General features: G+C 33.7%; 1 protein-coding gene across 2 annotated transcripts in view; it reads right to left on the reverse strand.

Annotated features, from left to right (window-relative positions):
- Nucleotides 1–26,544, reverse strand: part of LOC111052063 — an 83,119-nt gene that overhangs the window by 48,212 nt on the left and 8,363 nt on the right. For both annotated transcript variants that reach the window (XM_039435530.1, XM_039435529.1), the window contains exons 2-3: nucleotides 24,575–24,746; nucleotides 12,578–12,758 (exon numbers count right to left, since the gene is read on the reverse strand). In XM_039435530.1, coding sequence (XP_039291464.1) covers nucleotides 12,578–12,758; nucleotides 24,575–24,746 — 353 coding nt within the window. The remainder of the gene's footprint in view (nucleotides 1–12,577; nucleotides 12,759–24,574; nucleotides 24,747–26,544) is intronic.

The following is a 26,544-nucleotide window of genomic DNA, read 5'->3' on the forward strand; positions in this document are numbered from 1 at the left end:
ATGGTCAGTAGAAATCAATCAGTTTGTATCAAATTATAGTGTTGTGTATCAATTTAGGATGATATGCCATTATATTGTGTTGATACTTTTTTTGTGGTGATTACTGTTTTAAAACTCTTATAGTGAGGACCACGTTATAATGGCAATGGATAAAGATAGGAGAGCAACGTTGCCAATCCTCTGTTCTGTCAATACCTTCTATAGACGGTAGCTTATACAGGTTGATATAATTTCAACTGTTCATTCTCATTGACCGAGCGAAGTGAGGTCTAAGATTCAAGTTGACGGTTTGGCATTTCTCTTAATGTTTTAATGTTTGAATGTTTGAATGTTTAAATGTTTAAATGTTTAAATGTTAAATGTTTAAATGTTTAAATGTTAAATGTTTAAATGTTTAAATGTTTAAATGTTTGAATGTTTGAATGTTTGAATGTTTAAATGTTCAAATGTTCAAATGTTTAAATGTTTAAATGTTTGAATGTTTAAATGTTTAAATGTTTAAATGTTTAAATGTTAAATGTTTAAATGTTTAAATGTTTAAATGTTTAAATGTTTAAATGTTTAAATGTTTAATGTTCAAATGTTTAAATGTTTAAATGTTTAAATGTTAAATGTTTAAATGTTTAAATGTTTAAATGTTTAAATGTTTAAATGTTTAAATGTTTAAATGTTTAAATGTTTAAATGTTTAAATGTTTAAATGTTTAAATGTTTAAATGTTTAAATGTTAAATGTTTAAATGTTTAAATGTTTAAATGTTTAAATGTTTAAATGTTAAATGTTTAAATGTTTAGATGTTTAAATGTTTAAATGTTAAATGTTTAAATGTTGAATGTTTAAATGTTTAAATGTTAAATGTTTAAATGTTTGAATGTTTAAATGTTTAAATGTTTAAATGTTTAAATGTTTAAATGTTTAAATGTTTAAATGTTTTAATGTTTAAATTTTCAAATGTTTTAATGTTTAAATGTTTAAATTTTTAAATGTTTTAATGTTCGAATGTTTAAATGTTTTAATGTTTGAATGTTTAAATGTTCGAATGTTTGAATGTTTAAATGTTTGAATGTTTAAATGTTTGAATGTTTAAATGTTTGAATTTTACATGTTTAAATGTTTAAATGTTTGAATGTTTAAATGTTTAAATGTTTAAATGTTCAAATGTTTAAATGTTTAAATGTTTAAATGTTTTAATGTTTAAATGTTCAAATGTTTTAATGTTTAATGTTTAAATGTTTAAATGTTTAAATGTTTAAATGTTTAAATGTTTAATGTTTAAATGTTTAAATGTTTAAATGTTTAAATGTTTAAATGTTTAAATGTTTAAATGTTAAATGTTTAAATGTTTAAATGTTTAATGTTTAAATGTTTAAATGTTAAATGTTTAAATGTTTAAATGTTTAAATGTTTAAATGTTTAAAGTTTAAATGTTTAAATGTTTAATGTTTAAATGTTTAAATGTTAAATGTTTAAATGTTTGAATGTTTAAATGTTTAAATGTTAAATGTTTAAATGTTTGAATGTTTAAATGTTTAAATGTTTAAATGTTTAAATGTTTAAATGTTTAAATGTTTAATGTTTAATGTTTAAATTTTCAAATGTTTAATGTTTAAATGTTTAAATTTTAAATGTTTAATGTTCAAATGTTTAAATGTTTAATGTTTGAATGTTAAAATGTTTGAATGTTTGAATGTTTAAATGTTTGAATGTTTAAATGTTTGAATGTTTAAATGTTTGAATTTTACATGTTTAAATGTTTAAATGTTTGAATGTTTAAATGTTTAAAGTTTAAATGTTCAAATGTTTAAATGTTTAAATGTTTAAATGTTTAATGTTTAAATGTTCAAATGTTTTAATGTTTTAATGTTTAAATTTTAAATGTTTAAATGTTCGAATGTTTAAATGTTCAAATGTTTAAATGTTTAAATGTTTAAATGTTTTAATGTTTAAATGTTCAAATGTTTTAATGTTTTAATGTTTAAATTTTTAAATGTTCAAATGTTCGAATGTTTAAATGTTTTAATGTTTGAATGTTTAAATGTTTAAATGTTCAAAACTCTTATAGTGAGGACCACGTTATAATGGCAATGGATAAAGATAGGAGAGCAACGTTGCCAATCCTCTGTTCTGTCAATACCTTCTATAGACGGTAGCTTATACAGGTTGATATAATTTCAACTGTTCATTCTCATTGACCGAGCGAAGTGAGGTCTAAGATTCAAGTTGACGGTTTGGCATTTCTCTTTATGTTTAAATGTTTTAATGTTCAAATGTTTGAATGTTTAAATGTTCAAATGTTTATATGTTGTGCATTTACGGCAAAACGCGGTAATAGATTTTCATGAAATTTGATAGGTATGTTCCTTTTTTGATTGCGCATTGACGTATATACAAGGTTTATGGAAATTTTGCACTCCAAGGATGATATAAAAGGAAAAAGGAGCCTCCTTCATACGCCAATATTAGAGTAAAAAACAGACTATAGAATTATTTATCATAAATCAGCTGACAAGTGATTATACAGATGTGTGGAGAAGCCAGTCTATTGATGTATTTCCATAATGTCTATAGTTTCAATCAAGCTACTTGTGAATGGAAATACTGCATGAGGTCTACTGTTCACATAACTACTAGTTTAAAATAACCAAGTATATTTTATCAAGCAAGAAATTATATTTCTCAACAAATTTATAATAAAAATATAATATTTTGTCAATTAATTATCAATATTCTACATTGTTTAGAGACAATCTGGCAAGAGAGCTGAGCGAGAAAGAGATAGTGCTATCCCCTTTGTTGAATGATGGACTAGTAGTTCTGTGAACAGTAGACCTCACGCAGTATTCTCATCCACAAGTACCTGATTGAAACTATAGACTTTATGGAAATACAGCAATAGACTGACTTCTCCACACATCTGTGTGATCACTTGTCAACTGATTCATTATGAATGATCCTATAGTCTGATTTTCACTCTAATATTAGCATATGAAGAAGACTCCTTTTTCCTTTCATATTATCATTGAAATGGAAGATTCCCAAAAACCTTGTATATACGTCAACGCACAATTAAAAAAGGAACATACCTGTCAAATTTCATGAAAATCTATTACCGCGTTTTGCCGTGAATGCACAACATATGAATATTTGATCATTCGAATATTTCAACATTTCAACATTTGAACATTTGAACATTTGAACATTTCAACATTTGAACATTTAAACATTTAAACATTTGAACATTTCAACATTTAAACATTAAAACATTCAAACTGTGCCGGGCACTCTCTTTAATTCAGGCCTTTTCCCTAGTTATAATAGTAAATTTAATACGCAATAGACTAGAGCCATTATTGTAAGTGAGTTAGCGAAATAAATTATTTTCTCTCTCTATTATGAACGGCCATGACTTCGAGTTTCCCATGATAGATATTTAAAAATTGTGGCTCCGAGCCGTCGAGGAATGTAGATTATGGAATTATCTCTAAAACTTAGCCTTCTTGTCGCGACATAAAATGCGATAAGTTGGAAAACAGCAAGCATTGAAATTATAACAAACTACCGATTTGGCAGTTACTATTTGGTCCAAAGGCTCTAGAAGGTACGCGACGATTGGTCAAATTGATTCCTTTCGCCCAATAGGAGACCTGTTTCTAAATACAGTAGTGGGGCGATTCCCCAGCCGACAGACCAGATTACGTTTCGGAGGACACTTTGCTAGGAGCACTACGAGAGTAAAGATGTAGTCACTATGTTTCGCCCTTTTTGGGCACGTTTACAAGTTTTTTTCATTAGTTAATGTAGGAGCTAGTTTTATTTTTATTAAAGTTTAAATTTTCTAGTAGTGCCATGTCCTGAAAGGTTTAATTGTGTTTCTTCATCATGTACGAATAATTGTTTCTTCAAATAACCGCTAAGGTACGTAAAATAAGGTTAAAATATAAGTTAGGGAAATTAATTAAGTGAAACTTCAATCAAAAGATTTTATCAACAAAGCCTGTTATTTTTCAAGTTAATAATATTGATTGAGAATAATCCTTTTGATTTTATTAGTGATAGAAGATAATTATAATTTTTTTTTCTACAGAAGTATAGAAAGTTTTCAGTTACGTTACATTTGAGTTATTGTTTCTGGAGATATATTATCGTAGAGTATTGCTGAAAGTCAGGAAGATAGCCTTTAAATTGGAATGAAACCTTTAAGAATTGTTCATATTGAGTTTATGACATTTTTTAATTTATATTTTTCAGACTCTGTTTTCTTATGTCATTAAGGCTTTTGAATGATTTAGTAAATTTTTTATGATAGAAATCTTAATAGATGAAGAAGAAAGTTTTTCTTCTCCAGGAAATTAATATTAATGAATGTTCAAATTTTAATACAATTTAAATTATTTTCTATGTGTCTACTAATTTTATTTAATTAAAGGTGAATCTTATAAGGCAAACATTATCTTTCCTTAAAGTGAAATTTTCAATATTTTTTTTTCTTTTATTGTGTTATAAAGTGTCTTGTTTTATTAGGTGATAAATTCATAATTTCAGTTGATACTAGTTTTTGGACTTGTATTTGTAGGTAAATCAAATCATAAACTCTGGAATGTTCATTTTTAATTAAGGTTCTGAGCAGTTTTGGGCGAATGCCCGTTATTTACACTTGGATTGCGTCCTATAGTTCATAAATAATAAATAAAATAAATGTTGGCTGGCGCACAAGTTTCCAACAATACTAGCCGAGCTACTATATGAAAAATTATATTTGATTTCGCAAACCAAACGAAAAATATCATATAAGTCAGCATCATTTCAATTTGAATTATTTGTGAAGAAAGATCCATTAATTCTGATAAAAAGAATCAGTAGTTTAAAGATAAAAATCTATATAAAATGAGGATTCAAAAAATGAAAGAATTTAATTAATTGTAATCAATAGATAACTCCTGTTTTAGCTTTTGATGAATTGTAGGAAGAGTTAGAAATTAATGCTGTAATACATTTATTTACAGCGGTTCATGTGTGTCCCCAAACCAACTTCTTGTACTACCACCCCTTTGGTTCCGCAACTTTATGTAAAACCGCTTCAAGACACCCGTTCAGACGACAGGTCTAGGGACGTAAGAGGACGTCGCCGTCAAGCCAAATTCAACCGGTAAAAGCTCACCGCCAAAAACAAGGTATTGTAACCCCGACGATAAAGCAACGTACAAACCAACGAAAGTGCAGTGTAGTGAAACAAAGGTTCATTCGAGAATGTCAATAAAAAGTGGGGATTCAAAATTATTATGAAATGGGTTATATGGGTTACTATCGACGAAATTTGGGTTCAACGGGTTTTTTCTTTCTTGAGTAATTTCATGTTGAAATTGATTGGTTATTTTATGACTGATCTTGTTTGGTTTTGTGACGTATTGCTATCTAAACGGGGATAGTAATGCGCCCCCGAATCAGATGAAGAATGTCAACAAAGTAACATGATATTGTTGTTTCTGTTGTTCGATTTTAGCTGCCAATGTTTATTGAAGCTGTTTGTATTTTTCTATTATTTCAAATTGTAGTGTTATTCTATAGTAAAAACCTATTAAATCAGGCATGGCAAGATTAATTGAAGTTTTCTTGACTCTAGCCCGTTCACCTGCATGAATTAGGTCTAGACTCAGGTATTTTCTAGATGTGCCGGCCTATTTCTAAATTCTAAATTTTATTCAAAATTATCTTATCTATTATCTTCTTAGGCACAAAACATTCAAACATTTGAACATTTGAACATTTAAACATTAACATTTAAACATTTAAACATTCAACATTTAAACATTAAACATTTAAACATTTAAACATTCAAACATTTAAACATTAAACATTTAAACATTTGAACATTTCAACATTTGAACATTTAAACATTAAACATTCAAACATTCAAACATTTGAACATTTCAACATTTCAACATTTGAACATTTGAACATTTGAACATTTGAACATTTCAACATTTGAACATTTCAACATTTCAACATTTGAACATTTGAACATTTAAACATTTGAACATTTAAACATTTGAACATTTAAATGTTTAAATGTCTAAATGTTTAAATGTTCAAAACTCTTATAGTGAGGACCACGTTATAATGGCAATGGATAAAGATAGGAGAGCAACGTTGCCAATCCTCTGTTCTGTCAATGCCTTCTATAGACGGTAGCTTATACAGGTTGATATAATTTCAACTGTTCATTCTCATTGACCGAGCGAAGTGAAGTCTAAGATTCAAGTTGACGGTTTGGCATTTCTCTTTATGTTTAAATGTTTGAATGTTCAAATGTTTGAATGTTTAAATGTTCAAATGTTTATATGTTGTGCATTTACGGCAAAACGCGGTAATAGATTTTCATGAAATTTGATAGGTATGTTCCTTTTTGATTGCGCGTTGACGTATATACAAGGTTATGGAAATTTTGCACTCCAAGGATGATATAAAAGGAAAAAGGAGCCTCCTTCATACGCCAATATTAGAGTAAAAAACAGACTATAGAATTATTCATCATAAATCAGCTGACAAGTGATTATACAGATGTGTGGAGAAGCCAGTCTATTGATGTATTTCCATAATGTCTATAGTTTCAATCAAGCTACTTGTGAATGGAAATATTGCATGAGGTCTACTGTTCACATAACTACTAGTTTAAAATAACCAAGTATATTTTATCAAGCAAGAAATTATATTTCTCAACAAATTTATAATTAAAAATATAATATTTTGTCAATTAATTATCAATATTCTACATTGTTTAGAGACAATCTGGCAAGAGAGCTGAGCGAGAAAGAGATAGTGCTATCCCCTTTGTTGAATGATGGACTAGTAGTTCTGTGAACAGTAGACCTCAAGCAGTATTCTCATTCACAAGTACCTGATTGAAACCATAGACTTTATGGAAATACAGCGATAGATTGACTTCTCCACACATCTGTGTGATCACTTGTCAACTGATTCATTATGAATGATTCTATAGTCTGATTTTCACTCTAATATTAGCATATGAAGAAGACTCCTTTTTCCTTTCATATTATCATTGAAATGGAAAATTCCCAAAAACCTTGTATATACGTCAACGCACAATTAAAAAAGGAACATACCTGTCTTATTTCATGAAAATCTATTACCGCGTTTTGCCGTGAATGCACAACATATGAATATTTGATCATTAGAATATTTCAACATTTCAACATTTAACATTTAAACATTTAACATTTAAAACATTTAAACATTTAAAACATTTAAACATTTAAACATTTAAACATTTAAACATTTAAAACATTTAAACATTTAAAACATTTGAACATTTGAACATTTAAACATTTAAACATTTAAACATTTAAACATTTAAACATTTAAAACATTCAACATTTGAACATTTAACATTTAAACATTTAAAACATTTAAACATTTAAACATTTAAACATTGAAAATTTAAACATTTAAACATTTAAACATTTAAACATTCAAACATCTGAACATTTAAACATTCAAACATTCAAACATCTGAACATTTAAACATTCAAACATTTAAACTTCTAAACATTTAAACATTTAAACATTCAAACATTTGAACATTTAAACATTTAAACATTTAAACATTAAACATTTAAACATTAAACATTTAAACATTTAAACATTTAAACATTTAAACATTTAACATTTAAACATTTAAACATTTAAACATTTAAACATTTAAACATTTAAACATTAAACATTTAAACATTTAAACATTAAACATTTAAACATTTAAACATTTAAAAATTTAAACATTTAAACATTAAACATTTAAACATTTAAACATTTAAACATTTAACATTTAAACATTTAAACATTTAAACATTTAAACATTAAACATTAAACATTTAAACATTAACATTTAAACATTTAAACATTTAAACATTAAACATTTAAAATTTAAACATTTAAACATTTAAACATTTAAACATTAAACATTTAAACATTTAAACATTTAAACATTTAAACATTTAAACATTCAAACATTGAACATTTAAACATTAACATTTAACATTTAAACATTAAACATTTAAACATTAAACATTTAAACATTTAAACATTTAAACATTTAAACATTTAAACATTTAAACATTTAAACATTTTTTAAACATTAAACATTAAACATTTAAACATTTAAACATTAAACATTTAAACATTTAAACATTAAACATTTAAACATTTAACATTTAAACATTAACATTTAAACATTAAACATTAAACATTAAACATTTAAACATTAAACATTTAAACATTCAAACATTTAACATTTAACATTTAAACATTTAACATTTAAACATTTAAAAATTTAAACATTTAACATTTAAACTTTAAACATTAAACATTTAAACATTTAAACATTTGAACATTTGAACATTTAAACATTTAACATTTAAACATTCAACATTTAAACATTTAAACATTCAAACATACAAACATTCAAACATTTAAACATTCAAACATTTCAACATTATGAGAAATGCCAAACCGTCGATTTGATTCTCAGACCTCACTTTGCTCGGTCAACAAGGATAGCAATACAATTGCTAATCAAACTCTGCCTTTATAACGTGGACCTTACTATAGGACTGTCAGCTTGAGTTGACTGTGAAATTTGGAACATAAGCGCCCTATACCATGGCATTGGATATCTTCTCATGCTATCTGCTATCTAATTCTACTAGCAGGAACCCGTGCTTCGCAAGGATCTATTTTCAAACTTGATAATCTGAAAACTTGACGTAATGAAATTTTAAAGAACTTAAAATAGGCATATAACCATTCTTGGTTAATTAAGAATCTAGCCTATAAGCAAAATTTCAAGTTTATTAGTCCAGTAGTTCAGACGTGGTGATGCGTCAAACATAATATTTTCCTATCCCATACGTGTATAAGCCAACTCTTTATTTTATTATAGATATGGTTAACGACTGCAAGAGATAGGAGTGTGCTACAGAATAGTTGTGAAACTATGATAGCGCCAGAAGTGTCTCAAACACAATAGTAGGTACTACATGAACTTTTTGAAAGTGATTAAAAAAAAAAAATGTTAAAACAACAGAACTGAAAGTTGTCAACCTTATCATTCTACCTCCATTTAGAGAGGCTTTTGTTTGAGCCGAATGAAATCTTCTATCTTCTATATATATATATATATATATATATATATATATATATATATAAAAAAATGAATGTTTGTGTGTTTGTTCCCTATGACTTGAAAAATACTTGACATAACGGCATGAAACTTTGGGAATGTTGTGTGAATATTGGGGATGGTTTCTGACCAGAAATTTTGATAGGGTTGCTAATAATGATTATTTATTAATCTATTTTACAGACCTATGTTTTCGAAATTGTCAGCCTAGCGGCTACCGAATAACGGAAAGATGATCATGATTCAAGATGATATTGAGATAATATGATTCAGCATCTAAAGTTACCAGCTGTAATAAACACGCCACCCTATGATAAATTGTGTAGACTACTGGTATTACAACGGTAGTTTGGAGTTGAAGTGTAGTTGATTCGTACCAGCTGTAGATAATGGTTCCTTAGAAGACCTATACAAATATAATTATCACTCCCCTATCATTGAGTAACCGGAAAATGTTGGGATAAAATTATTCACCTCATGGAAGAGAGTTGTTCATATTGCATTTATTATTACTGAAGAATGTCAGAATAATTCACAATTTTTTTGAATTTAGCTTAGCTTATTTCCATCCTGAAAATCCTAAAATGGAAGATGGAAAGAATACGTAATTCCTGGTGATGATTCATCGTACATCGCATATTTCCTGGACCATCTATTGACAATCAACAACTATGAAAACATTGAACTCATCTTTGAAAAACTAATTTATACTATCTATTTTTTTTTTTTTAATTAAAACACTTCACTGTTAGATATTACTACCAATTGATTGAGAAGAATATGTTTTGGGAATAATGAATGTTGCAATACTAAGCACATAGGAAGTTCGTATTTAGATGTGAATGAAAATATTGATTGTCAGATAAATTTCATGATTCACCAAATAAAGTGGAGTGTACATTGACTTTTGTGGGTACAAAGTTCGCCAGGTAAGCTAGTTGTAAATAAAGCTTTATTATTAATAGTCAACACTGAAAAAAGACAGGCTCGATCACCAGGAATACTATAAATTCTGTGAAGGACCAATAAGCCATCAATTTTGATTAGTTTAATTACTTACATTATGGACAATCAATACATATGACACTACAAAATAAAAAACTTTGATTGAAGTGACCCGGACTACTACAATATGAATAACCATTTAGATCAAATAAAATATATTACTCACATTTCTCATCTACTCATACTTCTTGTTCACAAAATATTAACACAAAAATATGAGTTATATTGAATGAACCCACGGCTAGTACTCAAGTTTGTCTTTTTCTGGCCATGCTACAAATGAATATAGGTTTATGTTTGACATCTTGTTTTTGTAATCTTGTTGTCTATTAAGAAATTTTTCAATGTGATTTTTTTTGCAATAAAATTTGAAAAAAAGAATTATCAACAAACTCCTAACCAAAGAAAATATCTGTGCTCTGTTGTAATCGGAATGTATGAGACTCATACAACAATGGAACAAACACGTGGCAAGCTAGCGCTTTCGATTCATGGTAAATTAAATTCAATCAGCTGATTCATAAAATTATTTTGAGCTTTCCAATGATTATAACATATGTTAGAATATCATGTGTCAATTATCCCAGTTCCATATGGCATTCACCTTACCATGTTCATAACCTTACTAAATAGGCCTATGATCCTTTTTCATCCTTTGAAACCCTTAGAGGCAAAATATCTCAAAATCCGTTCTTAGTGCGCGTCTAGCATGTTTGAAGAATATTTGTGCAAAGTTTCAAGTCTGTAGGACAATTAGTTTGAGCTGTAGTGTGATTTTACATCAAAATTTTCGAAAAATGCCCTCTCCTGGACCCCCCTGTGCTCCTGATCGAAATTTTTCTGCATAGATCTGATTTTTTTTCGTAGCTGAACAAAAAAGTTCCTCATGACTTTGCTGTGCAATGAGCGGTTGAAAAGTACAAAATTTTTGGGGGGCCCCAGCTCCCTCAGGGGGGCAAATTTCTGAAAATCCTTTCTTAGTGGATGTTTTCAGGCTACCATAAACAATTGTGCAGAATTTCAAGTATTTAGGCTCAGTAGTTTGGGCTGTGGTGTGATTTCAGTCTGTCTGGGCTTAGCCTTTTATAAGTATAGAGAAGAGATGTATGGGGGTGTTCTAAGAGGTAGGCTATTTCTCATAATAAAGAAAATAACTGGCTTATACACGTACGGGATAGAAAATCCAGGAATTTAAACATCATCACGTCCAAACTACTGAACTGATCAACTTGAAATTCTGCATATAGATTCTGAATTCATTGGGGATGGTTATAGGTCTATTTCAAACTCTTCAATATTTTAGTAGGTCAGGTTTTAAGTTTGTCAAGTTTCTAATTAGCCTCTGATAGAGCTCGGGGTACCTACTAGGAATCATAAAGTTATAAAGGGTACTTTGAGTTTCATTTTCCTCCAAGTACTGTCTAAAGTACTTACTTTACTCACTGAAACATAATACTAAAGTGTCACTTTTTTGCTCTTGGTACTAAAAAACAGAAGAACTCCCTAGGAAGGGAAAGTCACTCCATTTTAATAGGGAAGCATCTCTATTCCAAAAACCTACATTGTAATAGGTTTGAAGGTCAGATAAGGAAGCATATAGAGTAGTAAGTCATTGAGTCAACTAAATTCAATACCTCAACCAGATTTGATCAACATATGAAATATATGTTTGTATGCTAAAATCATTACAAACTTAATATCACTATACTGAAAAAATATATAAATATTTTTTTTATATTCCATGCTATTCAAAATACCTGCCAACAAATATTCCTTATCAACTAATCAAATTTGAAACGGGATCTTCATCATAGCTGTAGCTGTGGCGGCCATTGTTGTTATAACTTTTGCCGACAGATAGAGCTGAGTTGGTGCTGACTGTCGGCGGAGAACTGTGATTACAAGCCAGCTGTTTCTGTTCACTTTTTAGATTATGTTGTAACACATTGTTTGGTCACGTACGTTTTTAAAATTATTTCATTTGCAGTTTTTATAAAAATATAGGTGAAGGAAAAGTGTTGTGTATATCACGAAAGAAAAATGTTTTTTTTTCTCCCCCAGGAAAATTGTCATCCTCGGCTTCGCCTTGGGCTTCAAACTTTTCCCTCAGGGAGAAAAAACAGCACTTTTCACTCTAGTTATACAAATAACTTTTTTTAGAAAAATTATATCCTCTTCATCCTCCAGAGACTATAATATTCTCTTTGCACCTGTGAACATAGAGTTATTTGGCTGGAGTAGTCCTAAATCACATAGAAAGTCTAATTCCTCTCAGAATGTACATCATAAGATTATATGACAACCTAGTCTCTGAATATTGAACCAACATACAAATAATCAATGCTTTCATCTTTCCCCATGAATGAATAAAATAACTCACTAAATTTGATTGGTTGAAACTGATCATTGTAGAATTTGGTAGCTTTTATTTCCAATTTTCCATTGTTTTCAACAACAGTGACACCATCATGATAATAGACAACTGCCAGCTTGCAATTTTCATCTCTAGTAGTTAATGTGCTTTCAACTCGATAAATAGGCTTTACGTCTGAAACTTCCTTCTGCAAAAGAGGTACAGTGGAACCTCTATAATTCCTACCCTCCATAATTCGTAGTAAGCACTTTGTCCCTTCAACTACGAATTGAAGAGGCTTTTAATCCTTAGTAGACGAGACCATGCATTCACTACGGATTATGGAGGGTACAAATTATAGAGGTTTAACTCGTAGTAGACGGGATTATGTGTCCACTACGGATTATGGAGGGTACAAATTATTGAGGTTTAATTCGTAGTAGACGAGACCATAGGTTCACTACGGTTTATGGAGGGTATGAATTATAGAGGTTTAATTTGTAGTAAATGGGACCATGCATTCACTACGGATTATAGAGGGTACAAATTATATAGGTTTAATTTTTAGTGGACGGGTCCATGCGTTCACTACGAATTATAGAGGGTACGAATTATGGAGGTTAAATTCGTAGTAGATGAGACCATTCTTTCACAAGAGATTATGGAGGGTACAAATGATGGAAGTTAATTCGTAGTAGATTGGACCATGCATTCACTACGGATTATGGAGGGTACAAATTATAGAGGTTTAATTTGTAGTAGACAGGACACAACTTTGGTCTCGGCTAAAAAATCGGTTTGCTGGGATTGAGTTTAGCGGCCAGTCATCTCTTGGTCGAGAGCAACTTTGATCCGCAGGTTTAGCCAGACCAACACTAAGTCTAGCCAGACCGAGGCTGGAAGTTTAACGAGGCTGGAAGTTTAACGAGGCTGGAAGTTTAATTCGTAGTAGATGGGATCATGCATTCACTACGGATTATAGAGGGTACAAATTATAGAGGTTTAATTTGTAGTAGACAGGACACAACTTTGGTCTCGGCTAAAAAATCGGTTTGCTGGGATCGAGTTTAGCCGCCAGTCATCTCTTGGTCGAGAGCAACTTAGATCCGCGGGTTTAGCCAGACCGACACTAAGTCTAGCCAGACCAAGGCTGGAAGTTTAACGAGGCTGGAAGTTTAATTCGTAGTAGATGGGATCATGCATTCACTACGGATTATAGAGGGTACAAATTATAGAGGTTTAATTTGTAGTAGACAGGACACAACTCTGGTCTCGGCTAAAAAATCGGTTTGCTGGGATCGAGTTTAGCCGCCAGTCATCTCTTGGTCGAGAGCAAGTTTGATCCGCGGGTTTAGCCAGACCGACACCAAGTCTAGCCAGACCGAGGCTGGAAGTTTAATTCTTAGTAGATGGGACCATGCATTCACTACGGATTATGGAGGGTACAAATTATAGAGGTTTAATTTGTAGTAGACAGGACACAACTCTGGTCTCGGCTAAAAAATCGGTTTGCTGGGATCGAGTTTAGCTGCCAGTCATCTCTTGGTCGAGAGCAACTTTGATGCGCGGCTTTAGCCAGACCGACACTAAGTCTAGCCAGACCGAGGCTGGAAGTTCAATTCGTAGTAGATGGGACCATGCATTCACTACGGATTATGGAGGGTACAAATTATAGAGGTTTAATTTGTAGTAGACAGGACGCAACTTTGGTCTCGGCTAAAAAATCGGTTTGCTGAGATTGAGTTTAGCCGCCAGTCATCTCTTGGTCGAGAGCAACTTTGATCCGTGGTTTTAGCCTGACCGACGCTCAAGTTTAGCCAGACCGAGGCGCAACTGGAGGAATCTACAGGGAATTATTGTCCCAATGTTGGCAACAGCCATCTCAAATGCTACTTTGGCTCTAACACACTGTCTTTGCGTATTGTTTTTGCACTCTCTCACTCACACTCACTCACTCTCCCATCATTCGTTTTTCTTCTTCTTCCCCCCTCTCAATCACTCACTCTCTCTCTCTCTCTGGAAGAAGAAAAACATCAATCAATCTTATTCACTCTCTCTCGCTCTTTCCCCACTTACTCCCATTTTCTCTCTTTTTCAGTCTTGATACTCTCTTGGCCGTCGTTGTAATGATCATCTGCGATTGGATAATCTTCTAAACTATTTCAAATGTTGTTACAGTAAACACATGAACAACTCCTCACCTATTTTTGGTGCTCATTTGGAATTCATTTTTATTCATTTCAAAAATTTTTTTTTTTTACTAGCGTATTGTCTAGCTAGGAATTCAATGTTATATTTTTTCATCACTAAAAAATGATAGCTATCGCCGCAACACTATGTACATTGTACAATGCGACATGATGCTGCAGTACTCACATAAATCGCCAGTCTCTCTGTGGACTAACATCAGCAAAAAATCTGAGAGCAATCAGCACTTCTCTCCAATTTTAAATTCGGACACCAAACTGGCCGACTTGAGGTATTGGTTCGTAATAATCCAAATATTCAAGATAATGCATTATTCAAAAATACACTCACAAAATCATTCCACAGCAAGGATCACACAAAGGAATGGTCGCTCATCACGGTCTGGACTCAACTTAATAGTTCAATTGTGCAATGCAGACTATTTCTGCATCCGGTGATGATGCAAGCAAACGCAGCTGCCTCCAATCAGCAACAATCAACTCCACATAGATATCATCATCTCACACTCTCTTACAATTACAACGTATTTAATACAGTTCTCCTTCATTACTGATGTAGGTGCAGTTCCATTATTATATTCAAACCAATTATAGCCATTTAATCAATACTAATTGATCCACCAATTGGTCTAATCGATACTATCGTAGCCCAGATTCGTAGAAGGTAATTTATTGTTTTAACAGAAAAATATATTATATAAGTGATGATGAAATTATGGGCCATACAGAGAATGGGCTAGTGCGTACTGCCAGAGACAAATAAATAGGTAACTTTCAAACAGTATCTTTATTCTATGGAACTGCGTATAGCGAATACTTCAGAAAGATCTTTTTGAAGTAAGTCAGTTTCGTTTTTACCATCTTAATAAGTTTAATATAACATGTATTGATAATTGTTCATTCAGTTTCATGCATGAATATGAATAGATCATGTATGTAAATCAGTTCATGAGATTGAAACGTAGTTCCCTTAACCAATGCTCCAGCACCTTTTTTCTAGTATGGTACCCACAAAATGTCCCAGTTATTTTAAAGAATAGTTTCCACCGGGGACAGGAGGATATACGAATCTCCAGTAACATCTGGGAACATTGATAATGGATATATCCCTCCCCCCAATATATTTTTTTTGCACTTGAGTAAAAATCATGAATATCATAGGTTTGAAGACTATAACTTTGAAACTATTTTTTGAAACAATTGAATGACTAAAAAAATTATATTTCCATTCTATTTGCTATATGAACTGAAATATAGGCCTATGATATATTATTTACTATGAAAACTTGAATAATAATTAGCCCACTGAACATGAAGAAACTTCATTATTAGGATGTAGTTTTTCAAGTAGAAATTGCTTGAAATCACACCAAATTGAGGGTATTTTCCTGAAATTTTCTGGGGGAGGCCCCCCGGACCCCCTTCTCGTGAGAGGTATAGAATTTTCTTGTTGTTTGAAGGTGTTTTCATTTTCACTTTCTTATGTTATAATATTTTAAACATCAGTGGAAAAAATTGCATGGCTGCCTGTAAAGTCGGTATATGGGCAAAAGTTTCACGTGACAACGACTTTGAGTGGTAAAATAATTTTAATGTGAATATTCATTTGTATAGTAGGAAGAAGGATGAAATAATAGTAACAATTTAAAACATTTATTTATACAAAGAATTACATTGAAAACATTAATTTATACAAAGAATCTCACACTGAACCACAACATTGTGATTACTACAATATAACCTATTCACTTATGCATGATTATGTGATTATGCATTATTGTGATTACTACAACATAACCTATTCACTTATTCACCTAAGCAGGCGCAGTCGCAGGAGATTGCTTGCGGCGCCTGCGCAGGTTGACTGCTCCGTTTCACTCTCTCTCCAGGTGAATGCCTTCCGGTTGCTGGGCTTGCTGCTGCTTTACTCGCCACTGCTCCCATTCGTGCTCTTTCCAGACGACCGTGAACCAAAACGAACGCTCTCACTTGCTCTCATTGTGAGCGCATAACGTGGGAACGTAACGCAGTTTCTTGAAGTGTCACCCGGCAAACCAATTTATAAGACATTGTCACGTCAAAAACATTTCAAATATGACTTTATGGGTAATGAAATTGTTCAGAATTCAAAGACGAACCCCAATTTGACCCTGGTTTTTGATAGAATCAGAACAATAGTGAGTTAATAGCTTAATCCCGCACTTAAACCTGCCTCCTAGCTGGTTTAAGTTGGAGTCTAAAATCATCATTTTTGCTCCTGAGATTATCATATTTTGGCCTGATCCAGATCTCAGCAATCAACCGAGATTATCTTTTAAACCCAAGTTGATCTACGCTTGAACTCAGCAATCTACCGAGATTAATTTTTAGCCTAGACTGGAACTCAGCAAACCGATTTTTAGACCGCAGGTTCTTCCCTGCGATAATTGCCGGTCGGCCAACTTTTGCGCTCGAGCGTGGTTAATCCCGTACTCAGCAAACCGATTTTTGATCTGCGGCGCAAAAGCCGGTTTTTAGCCAAGGGCAAGAGATAATCCCGATCTCAGCAATCGCCCCTTAGAGGTTTAATTCGTATTTAATGGGACCATGCGTTCACTACGGATTATGGAGGGTACAAATAATAGAGGTTAAAATTCGTAGTAGACGGGACCATGCTTTCACTACAGATTATGGAGGGTACGAATTATAGAGGTTTGACCCTTAACCCTGCGCTCCCCAGTCCAGTACCACTGGACATGGAGGATTCATTCATCAGCTCGTTATTGTTTAGCCGCTGTGTGTCCTCACAGCTCTCCTGTCCAGTACTACTGGACAAGGCAGAATTCCTCTCCCACTCATAATAATAGTCACCCATGATTCCTCTACAGCTCGGAATTGTTTTTGCAAACAAGTGCTTTTATCACTGAAGAGACAGGTTTTAGATTTTTTGTATCTTATTATTTAATCTACAAATTTCATATTCAAAAAATTGACTCTTCAAAACTTGTTTTTTAATATATCCTTTAAAAATATTTATTAATGTATTAGGATGACCTATTCCACCCTCTAGGTTTCCTAATAATTGTGAAGTATTGCTACGACGCAGACTAGCTACAGCCGGGGTATGGGTCGGGGACGGTGACCGTACTGACTGGTGGAGATACCGGACCTACACTTCTCCCTCTATCCTGATTTTTTACCTTCTGCTTCTTTCGCGAGATTTTTACTTTCAGGGGAAGAGAGTTTACCCGTGGCGTTACTGGCCGATTCGGCCCTCGGCCTATGGAATACAGGGTGGGTGTTAAGGGATATTAAGGTAACCCTACACAAGGAGACGGATCTGACTATCAGATTCCTACCAATAATTTTATTTATAAAGGTAGTACGCAATCTGAACCAACTGCGAATTGACGGCGAGCAAGCTGTACCTGCAAGCCCGGGATGTGGTTTTTCTATGGGGTTTAAGGTGAGAGCTATGAGGTAAAGGTATGACGGAACTATGGAGTTATTAGTAGTATTTGAGATGTGGTTAAATAGGGCACGGTATAGGGTGTAAGCTATAGAGAATAGGGTGCAGGGTATGAGGTATATGGTATAGGGTATAGGGAACAGAGAATCAATAAGGTTATTATTCTCTACAGCAAATAAATATCTGCTCAATAATCCGCAATCTGAGAATTGCGCTCTAGCTGTTAGCAGGCTGGACCTGCTAGCTAAACATAGTATATCTATTCTAATTTTATGATAATTAAAGTTTAGAGGATGAGGTTTCGGGTGTCGGATTTCTGAATCGCGAGCCTGCGGCTGCGAAAGGATTTTCAGCAATTCTGAAACTGCTAAACAGGATTTCCGCGCTAATCTGGTGACTGCGCGCCGGTTATTAAGGGCCAATCTGTGACTGCCCTTAAGGGTATGGGAATCGCTCTCAATCGTCCGAAACGCTTTTAAATTGATAGTCAGTATGTCGACTATTATGAGAGGATAGGAAAGATTTTTCACAGACACAGTCTGTAGAATAATATCGGGAAGACAACAGTCTGTCGTTGTCAGGGTAGGAAAGGATTTTCCACAAGGAAAATATCGAGTCAGAGACTCCTAATTCAGGAAAAGATTTCAATAGACTTTTTCAAGTAATTGCCAGTCTAAGGACTACCACAAGATCGATCTCTAATTTGCAACTGAGATTCACGGGAAAATTCGTGAATTTTCAACAGGGAAAACCAGCAGATAATATTTGCTATTAAAGAAGACAGGTTTCTAAGAATTTTAGAAAGGATTCGCGGGTCTGAAAACCCACGACTAGGATGATCTCGAATCTGGAACTGAGATCAGGAAGGATTTTAACACAGGGAGAATTAAGAGAAAGAAAGAGAAAGGATGCCGCAGTCTAGAAACTTCGGCGAGGAAGTCCTCAAGCTGTACCTGAGAGCTAGAAGGATTTTAGAATAGGGAAAGTGAAGAGAAAGAAAGAGCAAGGACGTCACAGTCTACCAACTTCGACAAGGACGAACTCAAGCTGTACCTGAGTTCTCTAGGAAATGATTGGAATTTTCCTACATGGAATTACAGCAAGTCTGAATTTGCTAAATAAGTTAAAATACAGGGCCACCTAATGATATGAAAATTAAATAAGGAAAATACACCCCTTAAAACTGAGATTACCTTATTACAGAAGAGGAAATGCACACAAGTGACCAGTCCTAACATACAGTTACCTGAATCACTGCAGAACCAAATACGGAGAATAGCCAACAAATTCCCGCACTAAACTCAAACGTCGTGAAGCGACAGAGTCGAGACTTAAGAATTAAGCCCTCAAAAATAATCTGCTATAAGAGCCTAGCTGAATTTCCCACTCAACTATTTGTAGCACAAACTTGAGATCCCTTACAGGTTTCAAACCAAGGATAACACGTTCACCCCCAGTGATACGAATTCAGGAAAAATAGCTGACAAGAAAGAGAAACCCACAAGGGAGTTCTAACTCCGAGTTGTTCGGAACTCATCCTACAATATTCTATGTTAACACAAAATAGAATAATAATTAGTATCGGGAACGTCGTAAGGAAAGGAGATTCGCAACCCGATCTCACGCTCAACCACCAAACAACTGCCCTAAAATGAAACCTACGAGGACAGAGAATCCCCCAGGAAAATCCACCTTCAAATACAGTCGGCAATTCGACATACAATATTCCATTCACTAAAATACAGAATAGAATATTAACCCTCTAGTACACCACTATTAGGAGCACCGCTCGGAACGCAGCCGTACACAAACCCGTTCACCGAACAACTGCCCTAAATGAAACCTACAAGGACAGAGAATCCCCCAGAAAAATCCACCTTCAAATACAGTCGGCAATTCGACATACAATATTCCATTCACTAAAATACAGAATAGAATATTAACCCTCCAGTACACCACTATTAGGAGCGCCGCTCGGAACGCAGCTGTACACCAACCCGTTCACCGAACAACTGCCCTAAATGAAACCTACAAGGACAGAGAATCCCCCAGGAAAATCCAACTTCAAATACAGTCGGCAATTCGACATACAATATTCCATTCACTAAAATACAGAATAGAATATTAACCCTCTAGTACACCACTATTAGGAGCGCCGCTCGGAACGCAGCCATACACCAACCCGTTCACCGAACAACTGCTTCTCTCCCAGGTCTTCTTGAAGCAGCACCGGGTCGCTGAAAATTAGGAGGCCGGGGGAAAAGAGATTGCCGACCAATGCGAGTCTGAAAAGACGATCACGCCACTGGTCATGTGACAGGGTTTGAATCCACTAGTGCTGATGCTAAGAGTGCAGCTAATGATGACAATGATACTAATTGCTACACTAAATCAGGCCGGTAAACAATATTTCTCACCAGAAATTACAAGAATGATAACGACTCAACTCGGTAGTCGCTTATCGTTTTGATGATACGGATGCTGCTAATGCAATACAAAATACGAGAACGCTCAGAGTGGTAAACAAGATCTGGAAATTTCTGGTTATGATGAATCTGTTGCTGACAGGTTGGCGACGATGGTGATGATGGGCATACACTACTACAAGTCCAACAAGATATATCTGGAAGTCAACCCTATTCTTATTCTAAAACAGAATAATTTCGCTAATTCTACGCTGGACGACGGCTCTCCATCCGTCACAAAAATTCACTTTGTGACAAATGAAATATATTATAGTTTATCAATTCCAGAATTTTAATAAATAGGCCTGCAAAAAAAGAGAACAAGTTTCTAAAGTGTTATAACATGAAAATTTATGGAAAATCTGAAAATTTGAGAGACGAATGACAAAAAATTTTATAAAAAAAGGAAAAACAGGCATATTTGTAGATTATGCCAATATTTGATACCCAATTATATATTATGTATGATCTACAGATGAACCTATTTATCACACATTGTAACCAATATAGCAAATATATGTTTGGTATTGAATTCCTGTTTTCCAAACAATTTATAAACAGCATAGCATTATATATTTATATATAATACAACAATGTTAAAACTAAATGAATAAGGTGTGAATGATGAGGAAACAGTTAGCTTTTGTCAATGTTAATCAATGTTGAAATCGCTGTCGTGATCACTATCTTCAGCAGTATATTCGTTGTCACTGCCACCTTCTGAAATATCATATTCTGATATTTCTTCTTCCAAGACATCTCCTATTTTATCAGAATTGAGTTCCCGGTCAGCCATTGAGAAAATATTGATCAATAATTGAAAATAATAACAGAACAAAACAGTACTCCATGAAGGTTAAGTCACATGTCTGTCAGAACCAACAATACACTACTAGAATGAAGAGACACAAAAGAAAAACATGTGGTTATAGTAGTTTCATATATTACCACCTGGTTCCAGCACTAATCAGACATGTGAAAGCAATAGATACTTTTACAGACAGAAAAGTTCATCACTCTGTAGTTGTCCAGCACTACTGGACAGGAGACCAAATCGAGCATTTTAGTTTTGTCCAGTTGTACTGGACTGAAGAGTTCAGACGTTGACTTGCATGCAGTTGAATACGAGTGGAATGAGAAAATGGCGCTGTCGAGCTGTACTGGACAGGAGAGTTGGTGAGCCATCTTCACATTGAATAAAAAGAGCGCAAAGGGTTGAGTCGTAGTAGATGGGACCATGCCTTCACTGCAGATTATGGAGGGTACAAATTATAGAGGTTTGAGTCGTAGTAGACGGGACCATGCCTTCACTACAGATTATGGAGGGTACAAATTATAGAGGTTTGAGTCGTAGTACACGGGACCATGCTTTCACTACAGATTATGGAGGGTACGAATTATAGAGGTTTAAGTCGTAGTAGACGGGACCATGCCTTCACTACAGATTATGGAGGGTACGAATTATAGAGGTTTAAGTCGTAGTAGACAGGACCATGCTTTCACTACAGATTATGGAGGGTACGAATTATAGAGGTTTAAGTCGTAGTAGACGGGACCATGCCTTCACTACAGATTATGGAGGGTACAAATTATAGAGGTTTGAGTCGTAGTACACGGGACCATGCTTTCACTACAGATTATGGAGGGTACGAATTATAGAGGTTTAAGTCGTAGTAGACGGGACCATGCCTTCACTACAGATTATGGAGGGTACGAATTATAGAGGTTTGAGTCGCAGTAGACGGAACCATGCCTTCACTACAGATTATGGAGGGTACGAATTATAGAGGTTTAAGTCGTAGTAGACGGGACCATGCCTTCACTACAGATTATGGAGGGTACGAATTATAGAGGTTTGAGTCGTAGTAGACGGGACCATGCCTTCACTACAGATTATGAAGGGTACAAGTTATAGAGGTTTGAGTCGTAGTAGACGGGACCATGCTTTCACTACAGATTATTGAGGGTACAAATTATAGAGGTTTAATTCGTAGTAGACGAGACCATAGGTTCACTACGGGTTATGGAGGGTATGGATTGTAGAGGTTTAATTCGTAGTAGATGGGACCATGCATTCTCTACAGATCATAGAGGGTACATATTATAGAGGTTTAATTCGTAGTAGACGGGTCCATGCATTCACTACGAATTATAGAGTCTTTGGTGCTGGATGATGAAGAGGTGAGGAAGGGGCAATAGGAGGTGGCTGATATTATGAATTGAGATGAAGATATGATTTGAATTGAGAAATTTTGTGTTTTTGAAAAATTGTTGTTTGTGTTAGAATTATTATTATTATTGAAGGGACGGATTCAAGGATACAAAGGTTCAAAGAACCCCACATGTCAACCAAAGCTTATTGTGTTCCCAAGTAGTATGTTAGTTAGGCAATCCAATACCTTTGTCCTTTACAAGAACCAGGATTTTTCCCTTACGTCGCAATCCAATGTGATATGCTCGGCAGTCTCTTCAGACTGATTAGTCCTCGTGACCCATGTGAGTTTCACTCCTGGCCTTTTTTAAAGGTCCTTCTGCTGAGGATGGGGCGGCCAAGTTGCCTCTAGGGCGCCTGGCCACCCTTGACTCAGCCTCTTGACCCACATTTGAGCCTGGAGTTTCATCCATCTCTGGCTTCTTGGGTTTTTATTTTTGCCCCTCCAAAACAGCCCTGATAGGGCAGATCCAGTGGGTTTGAAGGCAAGAAAGCTTCTGGAGTTACCTTGGGGTCCCTTTTAGTCACCTCCTAAGACAAGCATAGATACTGTGGGTGAATTCTGGTTCTCAACACATTCTTGAGTATACAATGTTTGACTCAAAGCACCCCAAACCCACAGGGGGCGTTGTATGCGTTAGAGATAGTCTATATTGTATATTATGTGCCTTTGTTTGAAAACTACAGCTGTTGAAATAGTCCAGTCAATATAGACATGAAAAAGGGGGTGTGCTTGCAATTTATATCGTAGTTCTGATTTTTTAATAATATATTATTTGGGTATATAAGAGAAATCCAGAACCAATTTCTTCATGCAAAATTTCCTTGTGCTAGATACAGGGTGGCTCAAAAACCTCGTATTTTCGGTTCATTTTCCAAATCTCAACTATTTCTGCCTAATATCGTAATCAGACAGAAAAATTTGCTCCTGTCTTTTTTATAGATTATGAAATTCTGAATAAAATGAGATCATTCAGAACTCTCCATCTTCAATGAGTACTGAGTTTCAAAAATGATTCTCTGAAAATGAGTGAAATTTGAAAAATAAATCAATTTTGATGAATTTTAGTTTGTGATCTACAATATCTTCCGATTGTTACCATTTGGATGTATAATTCAAAATCCCCTTGGGCGTATTTTTGTGCTCTACAATCTGAGATCAGGTAGAGCGCTCTATCTCATATAGATTTCCAGGTACACCTGACAACAATGCTCCTTGTATTGTGAGAAACATTTAATTTTCAGCTTCAATCATCATCACCAACTTCATATTTCATTTCATTTCATTAATTTATCGTCACATTACATCAATTTTTGAGTAACACTCATTTGACTGGTGACATGTCAATACTAGAACAAAATTATATTTAAAAGACTTAGGATAGTCTTCACATTGATATCCCGCACAATGACATAAGTTCATAAGATTATGTTCTATGAGAATCACCCGATAGATGCACTTCATTTCAGTATTTCCTAGTGGAGAGGCGCGCTCAAGGACACCTCAAGGATCAAAATTTAAAACACTTCTGACACAATGCTCAGATTTCATCGTATATTGTATAAACAATGCATTTATTCATTTTATATTGTGATTGTGGAATGTGATAAATGAATATAGGCTTTTCTCTATATTTGTATTGAAACTTTTGGCAAATTAATTCGATTTGAATTTTTGAATAAGGTACATACCCCACACATTTGTATTTTGAAATGATGCTGGAAACACTCATTGAGTTGTTGTGGTGTCATTAATGAGCGAACAGGAAGTTCACTTCCATATGCATTCTGATTCCACATTATCATCGGTCTTATATCATCCCTATACTTAGACGATTTTGCACTACTTAACTGAATACAATCACTGTGAAAAAGAATAAGATGAGTTGTTAAATGGGTTGTTCACACATTGACTAACCGCAATTTGAATTGACGCTTCTTTATTACAGACCGTGCTCCGCAACGGTCCAATAAACTTGACAAACTGAAAACGTGTTCCAATGAGATCGTGAAGAATTGAAAAAAGGCCTATATCATGCTCGGTTGATCCGAAATAAAACAAAAATTCAATTTAATCAGTTGAGTAGTTCAGACTGATGTAACGTCTTTTGTGAATTTCCTTTCCTGTTTGTGTATAAGCCAGTTCTTTTCTTCATGATATGATATAGACTAGCAGGTAACCCGTGCTTCATAAAGGTCTATTTAGTGAAGAGGAATAGTAATTGGAAACTTCTAATTTACTGTTGTCTGAATATATTACAAGGAATGTATCAAATATGTATAAATATATAAATTCATTGAATATAATATAATCTATTAAATTAATCTATAAACTCAGTCTGAGTTGGGGACCAGCTGACAAGGGTGACCAGTGGTTTGTTGTCATTCAAGAGAGGATGCTAAACATAACCTATATTATGGGAGTTTGAATAAATTATGAAAATGTTACATTGAATAATAAATGAATCTATGCTCTAAGTTGGAATCAAAAACTCAAATAAAATGGAATAGAGAGAATTGTTAGCCTCTTTGTAAGTTGAACTAAAACTAAACAAGGTATCCTAAATATCCTTATTTAAAAAAGAAAAAGGTAATTATAAAGATAAGTTGACTTGTAGATACTGTTAAAGACTGTTAGAAAAATGAAAATTGAGAACTGGTTAGAATTAAGTGTATGCATCTCATATTATGTATAAAGAAGACCTGTTAATTGTTGGAGGTGATTAGATTGATAAGATTTGTAGTTTCTTCATTTCTTCATCTTAGGTTGTTTGAGGGTGATGACTCTGGTGTTTACTTCTGGTTATCATTTTACTGATGTAGCAGTTGACAAATTCTAACTTCATTTAGCTTTGTGGTGTTTGGGCATTCAACTATTTTCTGAATCTCTATAGCTCCCAATACATTTAAAAGTCTTCCTTTTTCGGAAATGTGTAGGAGGTTAACATCTTGGTTACTATTGAATCCGTGTCCTGTTTCAATCAGATGGTCTGCAAATTTTGATGTGTCTCTACCATTCTTCCATGCTGATTTGTGTTCTGAGATTCTAACACTAAATTTTCTCCCAGTCTGACCAATGTATTTGGCATTGCACTCCCCACACTTCAACATGTAGACACCACTTTTTTCCAATTTTTCTATTTAGTCTTTTGATGCACTCAATAGTTTATTCAAGACAGGAGATGTTTTGAAGGCTACTCGAAACCCATTTTTCTTAAGAAGTTTACCTCATTTTTCTGACACTACTCCTAAATCCAGTTAATGTCTTTCTGTGAATTTGGTGTGGTGTAAACTTTCTCCATTATCTGTGTGTCCTTCTTCTCCTTAAACATTTTCATTCAAACCTGTTATTGTAGCCATATTTATGTGCAATTCTGAGTATTGTGTCCAGTTCTCTGTTAAATTCCTCTTCCTTCAATGGAATATGTGTTGATCTGTCCAGCATGGAGTGGAAAGCTGCTGATTTGTGGGCTTGTGGATGGCAAGAGAAATTTGTTATGACTGTGTCTGTGCTGGTTGGCTTCCTGAAGATTGCAAATTTATGTATTTTGTAAATTTTTTAAACGTTTTTTATTCAAGAGAACCTTGGGGCAGCTAATCACATAGCGTCTGATCCAATTAGGAAGTCAAGTACCAGTATAGGCCCTGTGGCATCTGAGATT

Source organism: Nilaparvata lugens, chromosome 9 (assembly GCF_014356525.2).
Source record: "Nilaparvata lugens isolate BPH chromosome 9, ASM1435652v1, whole genome shotgun sequence".
NCBI classification, from domain to species: domain Eukaryota; kingdom Metazoa; phylum Arthropoda; class Insecta; order Hemiptera; family Delphacidae; genus Nilaparvata; species Nilaparvata lugens.